A 16,768-nucleotide genomic window follows, 5' to 3' on the forward strand; every position below is an offset into this window, starting at 1 on the left:
AAGTTTCAAACTCATAGCAAGAAGATACTTTATTTTGATAATACCTATCACATAGTAGGTATTCTATATCAAAACTTGCAGCCATGACCCCAAAACAGCTCCGTTCAGATTTTATTTTCTAAATTGGATCAAGTTTATCCAGACTTTCTCATTCTCTATATACGACACAGCTGGAAACTGTACATGCACGATAGTGATCTTTAATTTTGTCCACTATGGACCACATGGTGGTTGTCCCTAGGAGTGTAATTTGTTATAGTCCTAAAGGTGGTTTTCCATGGTTTCCCATTTTTACATCAGGAAATGCTGGGGCTGTACCTTAAGGCCACGGCCACTATCTTCCCTCTCCTGCCCCTTTCCTATCCTGTCGTCGCCATAAGACCATCTGTGTTGGTGCGGCATGAAGCAAATTGTTAAAAAAAAAAAAATTATATTTAGATTGCTGTTCTCTAAAATCCAGTAATCACGTATTGTCGTTACATTTAAACACTGAAATTCATTCGGTTTTGGTGTTTTGCTGGGAAGCAGTGAAGGAAAAAACTATTGAAACTTGTGCAGTGTTACCCTTTAATTTAAATCTCTGAACAAAGCTGCAAGCATTTGAGGCTATAAATCATACGTTCTTGCAATGTCATTACATGTTCGCGGATGGTGGGTGCCGAAGTTATGGGATCCCACAATGCTTGGCGCACCATACGACAGTCCTCCCTCAGGGTGGTGTTTCTTGGTCAACCCGAACCTGCACGATGTGATTGGGAGCCCTCGTGTACCCATTGAGTCCAACATCTTGCCACTCTGACATCTGAATGGCCCACATGCCTGGCAATTGCTTGATATGACCAACCAGCCTCATGCAGTCCCACAATGCGGCCTGTGTCAAATGCTGTCAATTTGTGGGTAGGCTGCCTAACGCATCTGCGAGGCATCGCAGGTGCTTCGTACTGTAGTAGTCCTCTCCACACGTCTTGCTTAACTGTGTGACTCTCAGCAGTTGACTGGTAACAACTTAACAACAGGACGGTGCCATCATGAATGCAGTCTGGTGGGCATTCTACACATTACCGATCCTTGTAAATCTAATCATTTACTCACAGATCAATGGTATGCATATACAGTATACCAAAATAGGATAATATTGGACCACTCCTGGGTGCTTAACTTTTTTTTGTCAGGCAGTGTATTTCAATTTGGTTTACCCCTCTCAAACAGCCTTACTAAAATAGTAATATCGATTATACCTAACAAATGCATTTTTCTTGAAATATTTGAGTGCCTGAGTAAAGGAAGGGGCTAACCCACAGAAGTTCAGAAATTGATTTGTCATGTTTCTGCATAGTGCTGCTTCTTTTAACAGTCCTGTGAACTACTGTATTTACGTGTATATAGGCCCTGCCTGTGTGTAGGCCCCACTGTTGAAGACATAATATTTTGTCAAAAAAATAAATTTTTTTAAAGTTCAACATTTTCGTGGTGAAGGTACTGTGAAATATGTCAACACTAAATTGTTTTGCTGCCTTGAATTCCAGACTGCGTGACCTTGAAGGAGTAGTACAGTAGTCCCATCTTCCTCTACCCAGCAAACCTACCCGACAGGTTTTACCGGTACTGTATGTACCTAACCATTGTTCACTTAAGGTTTTGGAAGTGTGAAGGTTGAACATGGGTCTCGTACAAACAAGTTGTACAGCAGAGTTCAAATTAGAGGTGGTGAAATATGCAGAAAAAATAGTAAGAGAAAGGCAGGAAGGAAATACAATATTGATCCTAAGAATGTTCATCGTTGGATGAATCAGAAGAAATCTCTTGAAAAAACCAATATAAACAGGCAGGCCTTTCGGCATAAAGAAGCAAAATAACTTCAGGTGGAAACAAAGCTACTAGAATATGTGCGCAAGATAAGAGCTCAAGGTTCTTTAGTATCTGTTGAAATGCTTCAACGTGAAGCTCGAAAGATAGCCAGTAAACAGAACATTTTGTCCACCGAATTCAAAGCCAGCCATAGATGGGTACGGTGTTTTATCAAGCGACGTGATCTGTCAAAGCGGCGGACATCAGTGGCTCAACGTGTTTTGGAAACAAAAGAAGAATGATTACAACTTGGTGCCCTTTGGTAATGCTGACGAAACACCTGTGTTTTTCAATATGCCAGGTGATATGACAATAAATGAGCTTGGTGCTAGTACAGTTCAGGTGCGTACAGCTGGTGCGAAAAACAAGAGTGCACTGTGATGTTAGCAAGCACTGCTGATGGGCACAAACTTATACCATACGCTGCTTTTAAGCTTAAGACTGTCCCTAAAGAAAAGTTACCATCAGGTGTTATTGTTCGATTGCAACAAAACGGCTGGTTGACTGAAGACCTTTTCATGGACTGGTTAAAAAATAGTGCGGTTTTGGCAACCGGGTAGACTCCTACACCCACGTTCGATGCTTGTACTTGACAGTTTTCAAGGTCATTTGACAGATGGTGTTAAAGGAGAAGTTTCGGCAAGAAAAGTGCAATATGATGGTGATTCCTGGTGGAATGACTGGAATGTTGAAGCTTCTCGATGTTCCTATCAACCGCCCTTTCAAGGCAAATTTGAGATGACTTTACCGTAACTGGCTAAGCAGCACAGCAGAAAGTACTCCAACTGGATGCCTTAATAGAGCTTTCCTTTCACTGATTTGTGAATGAATTGCTGCAGCATGGAAGGAAATATCTCCAGACATTGTTCGCAAAAGTTTCGAGGTTATGTCAATTTCTAATGCAGTGGACAGAACGGAAGATGGTGCGTTGTGGTATAGGCCTACATCAGGTACTGAAATTGAATCTAGTGATGACCAAAGTATTATTCAGCAAATGTAACAATTAAGGTTATAACATTTTTCATAAAATTTTCAGAACTTTTTTGTTTGTTCTGAGTATAAACCCCACTCTAGTTTTTTGTCTCAAAATCCTAATATGAAAACCGAGCTCGATAGCTGCACTCGCTTAAGTGCGGCCAGTATCCAGTATTCGGGAGATAGTAGGTTCGAACTCCACTGACGGCAGCCCTGAATGTGGTTTTCCATGGTTTCCCATTTTCACACCAGGCAAATGCTGGGGCTGTACCTTAATGAAGGCCACAGCCGCTTCCTTCCCAGTCCTAGCCATTTCCTGTCTCATCGTCGCCATAAGACATATCTGTGTCGGTGCGACGTAAAAGCCAACAGCAAAAAAACCTAATATGAAAAGTGGGGCCTATACACGCGTAAATATGGTACTTGTGATTGTGGGATAGTTCCTTGTCTGTCCAAATATACACAGAAATCAGACCTTGGGAATCAGCTGTACAGTTAGTAAGAGAAGGGGCTAACCCACATGCCTGAGTCAACTGGAGTGGAGAGCGAAGAGTAACATGTAGTTACTTTTCTAACCTAAAAATGCCTTGTGATGGTACAAATAGTAGAGTTAGTGTTGGTGGTACATACCTGCCAACTTTCCCGATTTTCGACAGTTTTTTCTACCTCCCGATTATTCTCTTATTTCTCCCAATTTTAGCTTATTTTTTTGGTGAACTTCAAACATTTGTTTTCAAATCCCGCCATTTCAGATTTTTTATGCCAGCGGCCAGAAGTCTTTCGCTCATTGGCCGCTTTCAAACGAAATACCTACGTTTTTTAATGCGAGGAATGTGCGATGTACAGTATATTGAAACCTGTATATCGCGACACGTATATCGATCGTCAATCTCTCGTTCTCGCGTGCTATGTTCGTGTTCGTTCACATCAGTCTAGTCGATTCTAGAGACAAGTCGCTAGATACGGAGTCTTTTAGTAATTTTGTGACAGAATTTCAATGATAACGACTAGCGACTTTTCTAGAGATTTTAGGAGACAATTCTGACTAATTACTAATTTTAATTTATCTCAATATAAATAAAATAAGAGTATCGGTAGATTGCTCAAAATTTAAAGAGAATGATATTTCTGGACCGGCCATGACCACCGTAACAGGGAGAAATGTTCGTTTTAATTTTCCGTAATGTCTGACTCTATGTAGGCCTATGTATGTATGTATGTATGTATGCGCATCACGAGAAAACGGCTGAAGAGAATTGAATGAAAATCGGTATATGAAGTCGGGGAATAAGTCGCTACAATCCAGGCCATAAATAATTGTGTTCACGCTGAGTGAAATGGTAGTTTAGGGGAAGGCCTAAAATTTAATTCTCACATATTTGTTGTTATTATTGGCCCTATCATTAAATACTATACATAATTAAAGTTACATATTGGGGCAGATGACCTTCGATGTTAGGCCCCTTAAAACAGCAAGCATTATCATCAAGCAAAGTTACATATTATTAAATTTTCTGTCATGTATGTCTTCTACATTTTTACCGTACCGGCTATGATAAGAGATATTCATGAATTTGGACTTTTGTTGCAAAGTCCATATCAGCCCCGAGGTACGAGAAAATGGGTGAACAGAATTTAATGAAAATCGGTATGTAAAGTTGGGGAATAAGGAACTACAGTTTATGCTATAAATAATTTTATTCACCCTGTTCGAAATTGTAGTTTGGGGAAAGGTGCAAAAATTTAATTTTTAATTACCTATCTAATTGGTCATATTGAAAAGTACTACATTACGCAAGAGAGAGTACAATTTTTTATTATTTATGTCTTATTCAGTTTTACCGTACTGACTATAATAATATCGTGAAGATGATTATAAGAATTCGAAAAAAAGTCGTGAAGGAACGATTGCTTGAATAACAACACTAGAGGGAGTCATAAAAGAAAGGAGGACTCGCTTTACATTAGATGCTCTAATATCACAGAGTTGGAAGAAAACTAAATGTGAAGGCCTGCAATATAGACAGCTCACAAAATTGATCATCAATAACATTACATTGACCATTGTTTGTTGTGATGGGATTACTGCTGTGTACCTGTACTAGGCCTGCTTGAATATTGGCGGGAAGTAGCTGGGGAGTTAGATCTCTCTCTTTTTTAGTATGCCATTCCTCTGTTTCATAAATTTTCTGATTCTACTGGTATGTAACACACTGGATCATCATAGTATTCCAGCTATTCGATCCCTACTCTGAGGCAGTGATTGGAATGAGCAGTATGCACACTTAAAAGGAATAACTACAAACCTACTACGCTGGTGTAGCAGGGGGGAGAGGTTATACTCCCACGTAGGGGATAGGGGTCCTAACCGGCTTGCCAGCGGACTTGAGCGAAGTGAAATAGCTCTCGCAGACCACACACTCCCCACCAGGTGAGGGATGCAGGCGAATAATACACCCACGGTATCCTGTGCCTGTAGTAAGAGGCGAATAAAAGGGGCGACCTAGGGATGTTTGAATTAGAACCATGAGACTACTTTTAGGACCACAATGCAGGGAACACTATAGGTCGATTTTACTTGTGCGTAGTACCACCATGTTAGGTACACAATAGGTTTGTGATTAATAGTGACAGTGTGTGAATCGGGGTGAGTTTTACAGTACCTGTGATTAGTACCACTCTGAGCGACACCATGGGTCTGTCTTACCTATGATTGGTTCCCACTATGTGAGAAACACCACGGGATAGTACGAGTCCCTGTGATTCGTACACCTATGTGAGGAACACTATAGGTTTGCGTTGCCTGTAAATGGCGCCGCAGTGTGAGAAACACCATAGGTCTGTGTTACACATGCGCATTGCATTACCTTTGAGTAGTACCATAATGTGTGGAATACCGCGAGTGTACGCTACTTTTGATTAGTACCGCAACATGACAAATACCATGGTTCTACTTTCCTAGCAATAAGTACCATTATGAGAGGCTGATGACCTGGATTTTTGACCTCTTTAGACTAGAACTGTCATCTATTCAGGATTGTGCTCTAAAGCAGTCCCTTGGTCAGTAATACGATTGATTAACGCTAGTTTCTGGGAATGTGGGGCCTTGCGGGTCAGGTCCACTAATTGTTTTAAATTTATATCCGTCCATTCATTCTTCACCATCACGTGATGATTTCGGACTTTTAAATTGTCATTACATTTAGTCTCATTTTGTACCATTAGGGTCCGATAACCTAGATGTTAGATCCCTTTAAACAACAAGTATCATCTTAAATGGAATAATGACACAGCAGTGTTTGCGGCTCTCTGTGGCCTGGTCATTCTAGCTCTGGAACTTTGAACCGTTAGATCGACACTAGTACTTTTCTTTAAAAGTGAGAAAATGTGCTGTTTTTCATTTTATAGAATATTTCATATGACAGCATTACTTTTAATCATGACATTCGTACTGACCTTTGTTAACTTCAGTTAGGAAAACTATTAGGACAGTCTTTCTGAGAATTCCGTTGCGAAGCACGGGCACAACGGCTAGTTATTTTATACAAATAGCATTGCGCTTTGCATAGTCGCGCAGGTGCTTGATGCATTATATTAATCTATGCATTTGCTAAGTAATGGCACTTAAGTGCATGACTGATTCACACATGTGGATCACGAGTTCATACTATATTCGGAAGGCTTATCAGAGACTGATCATCTCACTCACATACTTCCTGTGAGGTAATAGAGATGTGTAAATTTTAGCCTTGTAGCCTCGTTTCAGCAACAGTCGGGCTTTGAGACAATGTGTTATAAATATCATAGTACTGTATTGTGCAAGACATGTAGAATAAGCAGTTTTCACCAATTTTTCTCCTGATTTTTCCTGATTTTCATATCAAAATCTCCTGAGTTTTGGTTTTGTGAAGTTGGCAGGTATGGTGGTACAAACAATGGCTTTAACACGTTCGCTGCTATGCAAATTACACATTCCCACCCTCAAAAGCTGAAAATGAAAAAAATTATATAAAACTTACCATATGTTGTCAAAAATCCAAACGTGCCTATAAGGATGATACATGCCTAAATTAAAATTTCTGAAGACGTCTTAAGTCTTTGGGTTGGATTCGGCCCCTCAGCACCGTGTGCTACACCACTCATCACTATTTTACTGAAAATCTTATAATGAAATATATTACAATAATTACTGTTTATGACATGTTATAAATTGGAAAACTGTAAAAACCACATTTAATTTTATTAATGTTGTTTTTTCACTATGTTCAATAATTTACAGCTCCACCCACCATCCACTGTTCAGTCCACTTACATGTCTTTGTGGTACTTGTGAAAGCACCCAACTGGGCAAAGCCCCGGCAAATCTGGACAGCCAGATCAGACAAAAGTTGATTGTTTTTTACTGCCTGCTTTATAGCAGACCCTGCACTTTTTGAGCTTGGTTCCTCCTTTGGAGTCTCGCTCATCATTTTTCACCAACCAATGTAAGTTGTTCTTTCTCAGAGGAGTGCGCACTACCTCTGCTTGACGGGATGGCAGAAGTGATTCCACTATTTGTAGGCAAAAGTCGTATAAAACCATTTTCGGATTTCCAAGCTTGGTATTGTGCATATTGTATAAGTGGAAAGCATTGATGATCAATTGCATGTTGTGGATAAAAAAATTTTTCTACCAGCGAAGGGTTTTCCTTTCGAAAGGATGTTATGCCTTGAGTTTGTAACATCTGCAAGCTATTGAAAATATGAAATGAATAAACGGTGACTAAAATAAGTATAAATAACAAGTTTGGGTGCCACCCGCAAAACAATTGCTGGAATAATTAACTCTGTAGAGCAACGAGCAACTGCCTCTCCCAAGGCGGCGGTCATCAGGCTGACGAAGCTCCAGACTTACTTTACAACCTTTCATGTTGCTGTTTAACCCCTGAAATTGAATTTGGGTAGCATGCCAGGTTCATCCTTACTCTACTGATAAAAGATTTATTGCATATTTCATTCCATGACTTTACTCCCAAAATAAATAAAAATATATATGACAAATACCACAATAATCATCACTTGATGAGACCAACTCCTGTTCGCCGTTTACAAAGGACAAATATACAGACAACTAAAAACCACCAACAATAAATCATTACTTGACCAGACCTACTCGTGTTTGCCATTTACAAAGGCAAATTACAAACAACTACGACCAACAAAAATCATTACTTGATGAGACCATCTCGTGTTTGCCATTTATAAAAGAGCAATTATACAAACCACTAAAACCACCAACAAAAAAAAAAAAAAAAAAAAAAAAAAAATCACTTGACGAGACCAACTCGTGTTTGCCTTTTACAAAAGGGCAAATATACAAACCACTAAATGCCACCAACAAAATTATTTTCACTATATACATTTCTTAACATACCTCCAGGTAAGAGTTCCACTACACTCTCTACTGTTAAAGAAGAAAATCCTAATCTGGTAAAGAAAAGTAAGACTACTTTCTCTACGTACGGATGCAACCTTCTTTACGAAGAGCATCCCTAACCTTATTTACACACTTCATCGTGCATTATATTGCACTGTTGGCAAAGGTTTTTCTTTCTCTTGGCCCCTTTTATTTGTGACAGTGACCATTGTGCTCTCAAATTGTGAGGAAATGTATTGTACCACTCGCTTGTCCCTCCCACCATAATTCCCCCGGCGTACTGAGCGATAGTTCAACCTTTAGGCAGTATTGCCGTCCTCACAATTGGAGGGTTGTGCTGCCTGTCAGCTCGGAGTGTTCCTGTACTTGTGTTTTCTGACAGCAGCTTAGACGCTAGGGCAAAACTATTATAATAATTGTCCATGAACACGTCATGGCCATTATTCAGAAGTTGCTCCAAAAGATGCATGACCTCTTTTGTAGAGTGTTCTTTCCCAGACAGCTGGTCGTTGGCTCTGGCATACACAATAAATTTGAAAGTGAGGCCCTCAGGTTCGTTTAGAGCATAAAATTTTATGCCATACTTATGCCGTTTCCCCTTTATATACTGCTTGAAAATCAAGCGACTCCGCCAAAGTACCATAGCTTCATCAATGGACAGTTCCCATGATGGATAATAAATACTAGACATTTTTGTTGAAAAAATAAATAATTTGTCTCACTTTTTCCAGCCTGTCTAATGACTGGGGTTAGGGATCATTGATAGGTCTAGCCGGGGAAAAGTGTAGGCATCATAATATAAGTAGAAAACGATCCCGGCTCATATACTGTCGAAACGCAGGAACGTTGAAAAGCCTGTGAGTTTTCCAATAATCTTGGAGTCTGCTCATTCGTAATGTTCCTATATGAATCAGCAAACCCAAAAATGTATTTAGTTTATTGACATTGACATCCTTCCATCTCATAATGTGCAAGTTCTCCTTTGTGCTTGGCCCATAATGGATACACAAGAACAATAGAACATCGCATAGGAAACTGCGCAAAGTATATAGGTCCCGCACACCTGTCCAAATGAGAAACACACAGAATTAGAATTAGAATGACTTGCCGCACACGCATACATACTCGTATAGGCTTGCTACACGTGGTTATAGCATCTCGAAAACTTTACTGGTAGCAACGCTCTCACAGGCACTTCTTTACGCGTCACTCAATCAACCCGGTATTAGTCATATCTTAGGGGATTCCACTGACGCGATGACGTTACTGCTCACCCACTACTCTGCAAAGCGCTGATTCAATAAAAATATGTTAATTACTTTATTAATTCAAATTAAGTATTGCAACTGTCTACAGGTAGTTCTTAACGCATAATTGTTTGTCTCATGACAAACAAATTCCAAAGAATTATGAAGCAACAATAGAAACCAGTCAGTTGGCTTGTTTTCTCCCAGTATCGGCACTAGCAGTTTGTTTTCTTTGCTAAATGATATATTCTTCTAGCCGAATGTTCAATTTGACCAGGTTGGATTGAGTTCTGGTTCGTCCTCACTTTCCGAACTTTCCGTTTCAGAATCAGCAAGCACTTCCTTCACTCGTAAACTTATCATCACTGCCGGACAAATCAACTCGACAATGAGCCATCACACACTCACAATAAAAACAATTTAAATATAATTCAAAATTATAACATAGGCCCACTATTGCCACAATCGTAAAAAAAATCACCAAAAGATGTGAGCGGCGAGCGAAAATATATCACGCCACTACTACTCAAGGTGCGTACGACATACTATGTGTCTTGGTCAAGAGCTGAGCTCACACTGACTGCTTAGAAATGGCATGGCAACGCAGGCCGGATCCGGGTCACGCGCACTGGCGGGAAGTGTGCTAGGGGCCGGATCCAGTCCCTCAACATTGAACGTGTTAATGTGAGTAAATATAAAAAATATATAATTGAAACAGAGAAAACTGGAAGAGGTCTGTACTTAAGAGGTTGAGAAATAGTGGTGAAGCTTATGTAAGTGATAAAACTAAGAAACTTTTTCCAGCTAAGAGAATGGGTGAAGGATTTAAGTATACATTGAACAATGAAAAGGCTAATGTTAAGTGCTGTGAGTATTACAAACTTTCTTTTTCCATTCCATCAGTACCATGTCAGGACAAAAGAGGAAGAAATGGGAAGAGTTGGAAGAAAAAAACAACCTTGTCAATTTAATTTTGTGTGTAAACATATTGTTTCCTAGGTATGTTAGCCACTGTAGTAGAAAGAAAAACACACACAAGAGCTACATAAGATCAGTGGCATCAGTTTCTTAAATGCACACACTATATGAAAAAAATACTAGAAACAGTGTAACGTAGGCCCACCCCTTTCATATAACAAATACATATTTGCAGTTAGGCATCATTAAAAAAAAAAGCAGAACCAGGATGCAGAACTGTAACCGATGCCAGAAAAGACTCTTTAATGTCCTACTTACGAGTACTTATCACATACGAATAACAGCAGGCATTATCTTCACCTAAAATACCTCCAGAAAATGTGTTCTATCTCAGGCAGCTGTGGTGGTATAATCTAGGTGTTCATGTCTGCAATGATTATTCTGGTATCATGTTTATGTGGAAACATTGCTTCTCGGGGATCCTGTGAAATAGGTTCATGCTTACTAAAAATGTTGGCTGACAACCAGATAACACAAAACAAAGGAAAACTCTGGTTCTTCTCAGATTCTTGAAGTGGCCAAAATAAGAATTTGGTTATCTTTATTTTGTATTACATTTTGGTACATATGGGGAAGTTTGATGAAATAAAACATTCATTTCTTTTGCCTGACCACGCATTTTGCCGAGTGAAGTGATTTCGGAATGATAGAGAAAAAGTCTCAACAAGTTGATTATGTTTACATTTCCGAATAGTGGGGAAATATTATTAAAAGTGCCTGGGTCAAAAAGCCATCTACGGTAGTGGATATGGAATGTGCAGACTTCAAGGATTTAAAAATACTCTTAAACATTGTAGTGAAGTACAAATTAAGTGAACTAAGTGTTGAACGTAGAAGAGTACTGAGTAGAGAAATAATAATAAAAGAAACAAAAGACAAGCCATATTTCTAGTTCCTTAAGTTCTCATACTCACATTCAGAGTCATGGACAAAAATGAAGATATTAAAAAACAATCTAGCAAAAAAAAAAACACAGTTATGAAAGGATCGGTTAAAAACAAGCAGTGGAAAACCTGACTACCCTGTATCCATCAGGAAGGGATATTAATCACTTCAAACACAGAGATTTGCTGAGTCTATGCCATTCGTTCCAGCAGTGAATCGTGGACTATATTTAGACCTTAAACCAACTACTAAGATAGTAAATGAACATCTTGACAATGAACACCAAGAAGAAGAAGGAAAAAAAAAGAATGCTAATAATTTTCAATATTACCTTCTTTGCATAGTGTTATTTTTAAACTAATATAGTTTTATTAATGACTAAACATGGAATTTTATTCTACTTTTAATTTTCAGAGTTATACTGATATGTATTTATTTAAATTTTACATTTTGTTGTGTGTTTTGTATAATCTAATAAAACCTTATTTCAAAACTGTTTCTGTAGGTTAGCCCCTTCTCTTACTCAGGGACTCAATTAATGCTATGAAATGCTATTTATATCATTCTTGCTTTAAATAAAAATGAATGCTGTGATTTTTTCACCTCTCGACATACTTCATATAGCTGAACTTGAATACACACTTGTGCTACTGGATTTAACAGCTGAGCACATCTACTGTCCCAGGGCAGTGCAAGCAATGACCAAAGGTAAAGCATGTGGAAAAGACGAATTCAATGCTGATATGATTAAGGCAGCAGGAAGCAGTGGACTACAGTGGCTATACCAAGCCCTCAGTGCTATATGGAAGGATACCTGAAGATTGACAACAAGGAAGCATTGTACCATTGTTCAAACAGGAACTAGGAAGAAATGTGAAAATTATAGAGGTATAACTCTATTATCACATAGGGAGGGATATAATAGAAACACAGAGGAAGAACAATATGGCTTTAGACCGAATAGATCAACAATAGACTTGATATTTACAATGTGAACGATAATGGAAAAATACCTTAGATGTTAGGCCCCTTTAAACAACAAGCATCACCATTAATGGCAACTGTTGTGTCCTTGTGGTCCTTGCCTGTTCTGTCACCACCTTGATTTTCCTTAGGTAACTTCCCAGGATGATGAAACCTACTAGCCAGGTAAGATAATCTGTCCTTTGACATGCTAGAAATTCCTTGAAAATCTGCAGCAGAGACAGGAAGTATTTCACCAGTTTTCTTTGTAATGCTGTACTTCACAGAAACAGTTTTCTTCTTCCTAGCACTTTCAATGTTCACTACCCTGCATTGAGATGTGGAAATGTACATATACTTCAGTAGAAACTTGTCTTGATCGATCTTGTTTAAAGAAGTCACACAATGATGGAATTCTGTGATATCTTCATAGCAGAGTTCAGCAGCTTTGCATTGTTTCAACCTTTTAATTTCTGTACTTGTGGGCAAGTCTTTGAGTCCATGAATCCATTTAATATTAGGTTCGTTTATAGTTCTCGCCAGCTTTCCAGGTACTATCTTCTTGTATCTAGACTTTCTTCCACCGACACATTCCTGATCCGGCACGCCAGCTTCAGAATCTTCAGATTCATTGTTCATACTGTTGTAGAATGAAATAGATCCTCACACAGTAACTTGTTTATAACTTATCAAGAAGTGTTTCATTTTGTCAACGACAATGAGGGCTAATAGCGGGAACATGGGGCATGCAGTTCCAAGAATACATCCTTTAAATAATGAAGTCCGGCGTTCCATTGTTCCATAGAATAACACTTTCAATTATCCATGAGAATGTCACGTGATTAATAGTTAACTGCATTTATTGATTTTTGCTTTTAACTTTCCGAGAGCATATATAAACTTTTGCAAAAACCTAGTGATTTCAACCACTTGTATACATGGCAAATATTGGCTTATGCAAAAGATGATTGCGCAGGATGGTGGGCAAGGTCAGACTGATAACATTAGCATGATAACTCAAGTTCAAATTTTTTTGCATTTATCCTTTGAAAAAACTCTCCTCAATTACCATTATATAAACAGTATTTCATACCAATTGTAACATACGGACTAGAAACGCTGGTAAGAGAAAAGATAGTAAGATCCAAGCAGTAGAAATGAAATTTTTAAGAACATCGGTTAAAAAGACAAGAATAGATAGCATCCAAAATATTAAAATTAGAGAAGGGCTAAATATAGAACAGTTAGTACAGAACATACAGAAAGCAAGACTGAGATGGTTCTGGCATGTAAAAAAAATTAAAAATAAAAAAAATTGGGAAAGGAACAGGTAGCAAGAAGGAAGAAAAGTTAAAGGAAAGAGACCAGTTGGAAGACCGAGAAGAAGGTGAATCGATCAGATTTGGAAGGACATTAGAGAAGTTGTATTGAATGTGGCGGAAGTGATGGAGCAGGAAAAGTGGAAGGACAGAAAGGAGTGGAGGAGGCTTGTTAACCACACCCGGGCGACTGGAGTGGGACATTCATGTTGATGATGATGGATGATGATGATGACGATTTTGATTATATGTATCACATAGTACATGTCCTACATCAAGAGTTTTAACTGATTTCGGAGTTAACATTTGGACTTTTGATTTTAATTTTCAGGGAGAATTCTTTAATTTCCTTCATGAGCATTATGCTTACTAATGTAAGTTAATTATTTCTTTGTTGCAGGTTCGGGAGCAGCTTTAGCAGATGCTGCCAATTCTGCACTCTTTGTTAAAATCCTCATTGTGGAAATTTTTGGTAGTGCTATTGGATTATTTGGTTTAATTGTGGGCATTTATATGGTAAGTGGAATGTGTATTTCCCATACTTTTGAGATTTTACTTGGACTTTCCTCTTTTCCTGAGTTAACTGTATAGCCTATTAAAATGAGGTTGTACATTTTTATTGGAATTCATTGTCTGTTGGGTTCTCTCCTTGTATTACAAAATGCTGTGAAGATATATGAATTAATTTATAGGAAAGTCATATTTATACGGTTCAAAATGCTAGACTTTCTTGATATGAATCTGAATTTACTTATCTTTAGTTGAGTTCTCTAAGGCTTTCAGATCAAAACAGGGAGTAAGCCTAGTGAGATACTTGACTGCTTGTCTGATCAAGATTGATATTTGGATCGCTTAATACATTTTCTAACTTGGCTTTCAACATTTTAAGAGTTTTATCATACAAAGACCCTTTGGAGAACAATTATTGCTTAAAATTTTATACACTTCTACAATGTGTTAATTTATGAGCATTAAAACTATGCATAACATAGGCCCTGCACTACATTGCAATTAATAACTGGACACCCTAGGTACTGGTTTAACTGGAGTTGCTATGGTGTTAATATGATGCAGGTCTGCCCTTAGCTGCTATCACAGTCTCTACCTCCGTCTTGTCTGGCGTATCTGCAGATCTCTAAAATACCTATCGAGCTGAAATTGAATTGCTGTTAAAATTCACGTTGGTTTCCAGCAAGTAGCATATTGTTCATTTGTTTCATACTAGTGCATGTGCATACCACCAGAATACAACACATGTCTGTATTTTATAAAATAGAAACAATCAAAACTTCTTGTGTATTAATGAAGAATAATGGTTTCTGTGTACTCATGGATAAAAATGGGTTGCAGATCAAGAAACAGAGATAAAAGGAAAAAGAAATTCCATGGTAATCAGTATTCTAATAATGTAAACAATCAGAACACTGATGAAGTGAGTGCTAGGAGAGAAAATAAGTGACTAAGTATAGCATATTCTATGGGCTTCGTACAGAAAATTACTGACTGGCAAATTTAGCAAGGAATGTAGTAGTGATAACACTTATATTATTTCATTTACACTCTTTACAAATGTTATTGGCTGTGGTAGCCTGTTCTGAGTATCGCAGTTGTAATGGAATTGATATAGTGCCTGATCAATCATTGCAAAAGGGTTCGGCTTCAAAACTGTCCTTGTGTTGTAAATTTTGTGGTCCCATGACAGATTACATTTACATATCTCCAGAACAAGGCCAATCTTTTGAAGTGAACAGAAGGGTGTACAGTATGATGCAAATTGGCTGAGTTATGCTGAAGCAAGAACATTTCATCGATGATAAATATGCTACCGCCTTCCAAACCCCAGTGCTTATCATAACCACATTAAGGAACTATGCAGAGTTGTTACTGAACTTGACAGTAAAAGAAGCTGCAGATGGGGTTAGAGAATGTTATGGAAAGAATGAATGTGGTGAAATTGTGGATGATACCTGGATGTAGTTTTTCTTCTCTTTTGGGTGTTGTCACTGCTATATCCGTGGATACATGCAAAGTGTTGGACACAGAAGTTTTATCCAAGGACTGCTTGGGTTGTAGGAAGCATACCAGAGATGCTAAAAATGATCCAGCACATCTCTTCTGGAAAGCAGATTCTACTGCTTATTGTGATATAAAGGCACTTCTCCTAACATGGAGCCTGTCGGTGTAGTTCGAATTTTCATGCATTCCAAAGATGAAAGGCAACTCCAATATTCTAATTACTATGGTGATGGTGACTCAAAGAGCTATAAATCAGTAATAGAAGCTGACCCATATAATGGTAAAACTATGAGGGTAATACCAAAATGTATCATATCTTTGTTATATAAATACAAAACTCTGTGGCTGGTCACAATATTGTGAAGAGTGTTTCCCGCACTCGGCGGTCCCATGGTGTATGGGTAGCATGCCTGCCTCTCACCCGGAGGCCTCTGGTTCGATTCCCGGCCAGGTCAGGGATTTTTACCTGGACCTGAGGGCTGGTTAGAGGTCCACTCAGCCTACGTGATTAGAATTGAGGAGCTATCTGATGGTGAGATAGCGGCCCCGGTCTAGAAACCCAAGAATAACTGCCGAGAGGATTCGTCGTGCTGACCACACGACACCTCGTAATCTGCAGGCCTTCGGGCTGAGCAGTGGTCGCTTGGTAGGCCAAGGCCCTTCAAGGGCTGTAGTGCCATGTGGTTTGGTTTGATCTGGTTTCCCGCGCTCGAATATAAACGTGCGCACGCCACGCTGAGGCACTCGGTCTTGGCTTGGCAGCTGTTGAGATTGGAGCTCCCGTTGGATTTTACCGCCAAGTGCGAAGTGTGCACAGTTATTTGGGTTTTGAATGCAAAAGGTACTGAACCGATTGAAATCCATCGCCAATTGATGGAAATGTATGGCGAGCCTTGCATGGATGTCAAAAATGTTCGTAAGTGGTGTAGAGAGGTTGCAGCCATTGGGACTGAAATTCATGACGAACAAAGGAGCGGGAGACCGTCACTTTCCTTCGAGACAGTCGTGAAGGTTGAGCAAATCGTGTGTGAAGATCGGCGGATCACCCTGGATGATCTCTGCACTTTGGTTCCTGAGGTTTCCCGAAGCGCTGCTCACAGAATTTTAACAGAAAAGTTGAAA

General features: G+C 38.9%; 1 protein-coding gene across 1 annotated transcript in view; it reads left to right on the forward strand.

The window, feature by feature from the left end:
- Positions 1–16,768, forward strand: part of LOC136862998 (V-type proton ATPase 21 kDa proteolipid subunit c'') — an 89,963-nt gene that overhangs the window by 61,156 nt on the left and 12,039 nt on the right. Inside the window, exon 6 of the mRNA XM_067139317.1 lies at positions 14,031–14,146. Within this exon, the coding sequence (XP_066995418.1) occupies positions 14,031–14,146 (116 nt within the window). The remainder of the gene's footprint in view (positions 1–14,030; positions 14,147–16,768) is intronic.

Source organism: Anabrus simplex, chromosome 2 (genome assembly GCF_040414725.1).
Source record: "Anabrus simplex isolate iqAnaSimp1 chromosome 2, ASM4041472v1, whole genome shotgun sequence".
Lineage (NCBI taxonomy): Eukaryota > Metazoa > Arthropoda > Insecta > Orthoptera > Tettigoniidae > Anabrus > Anabrus simplex.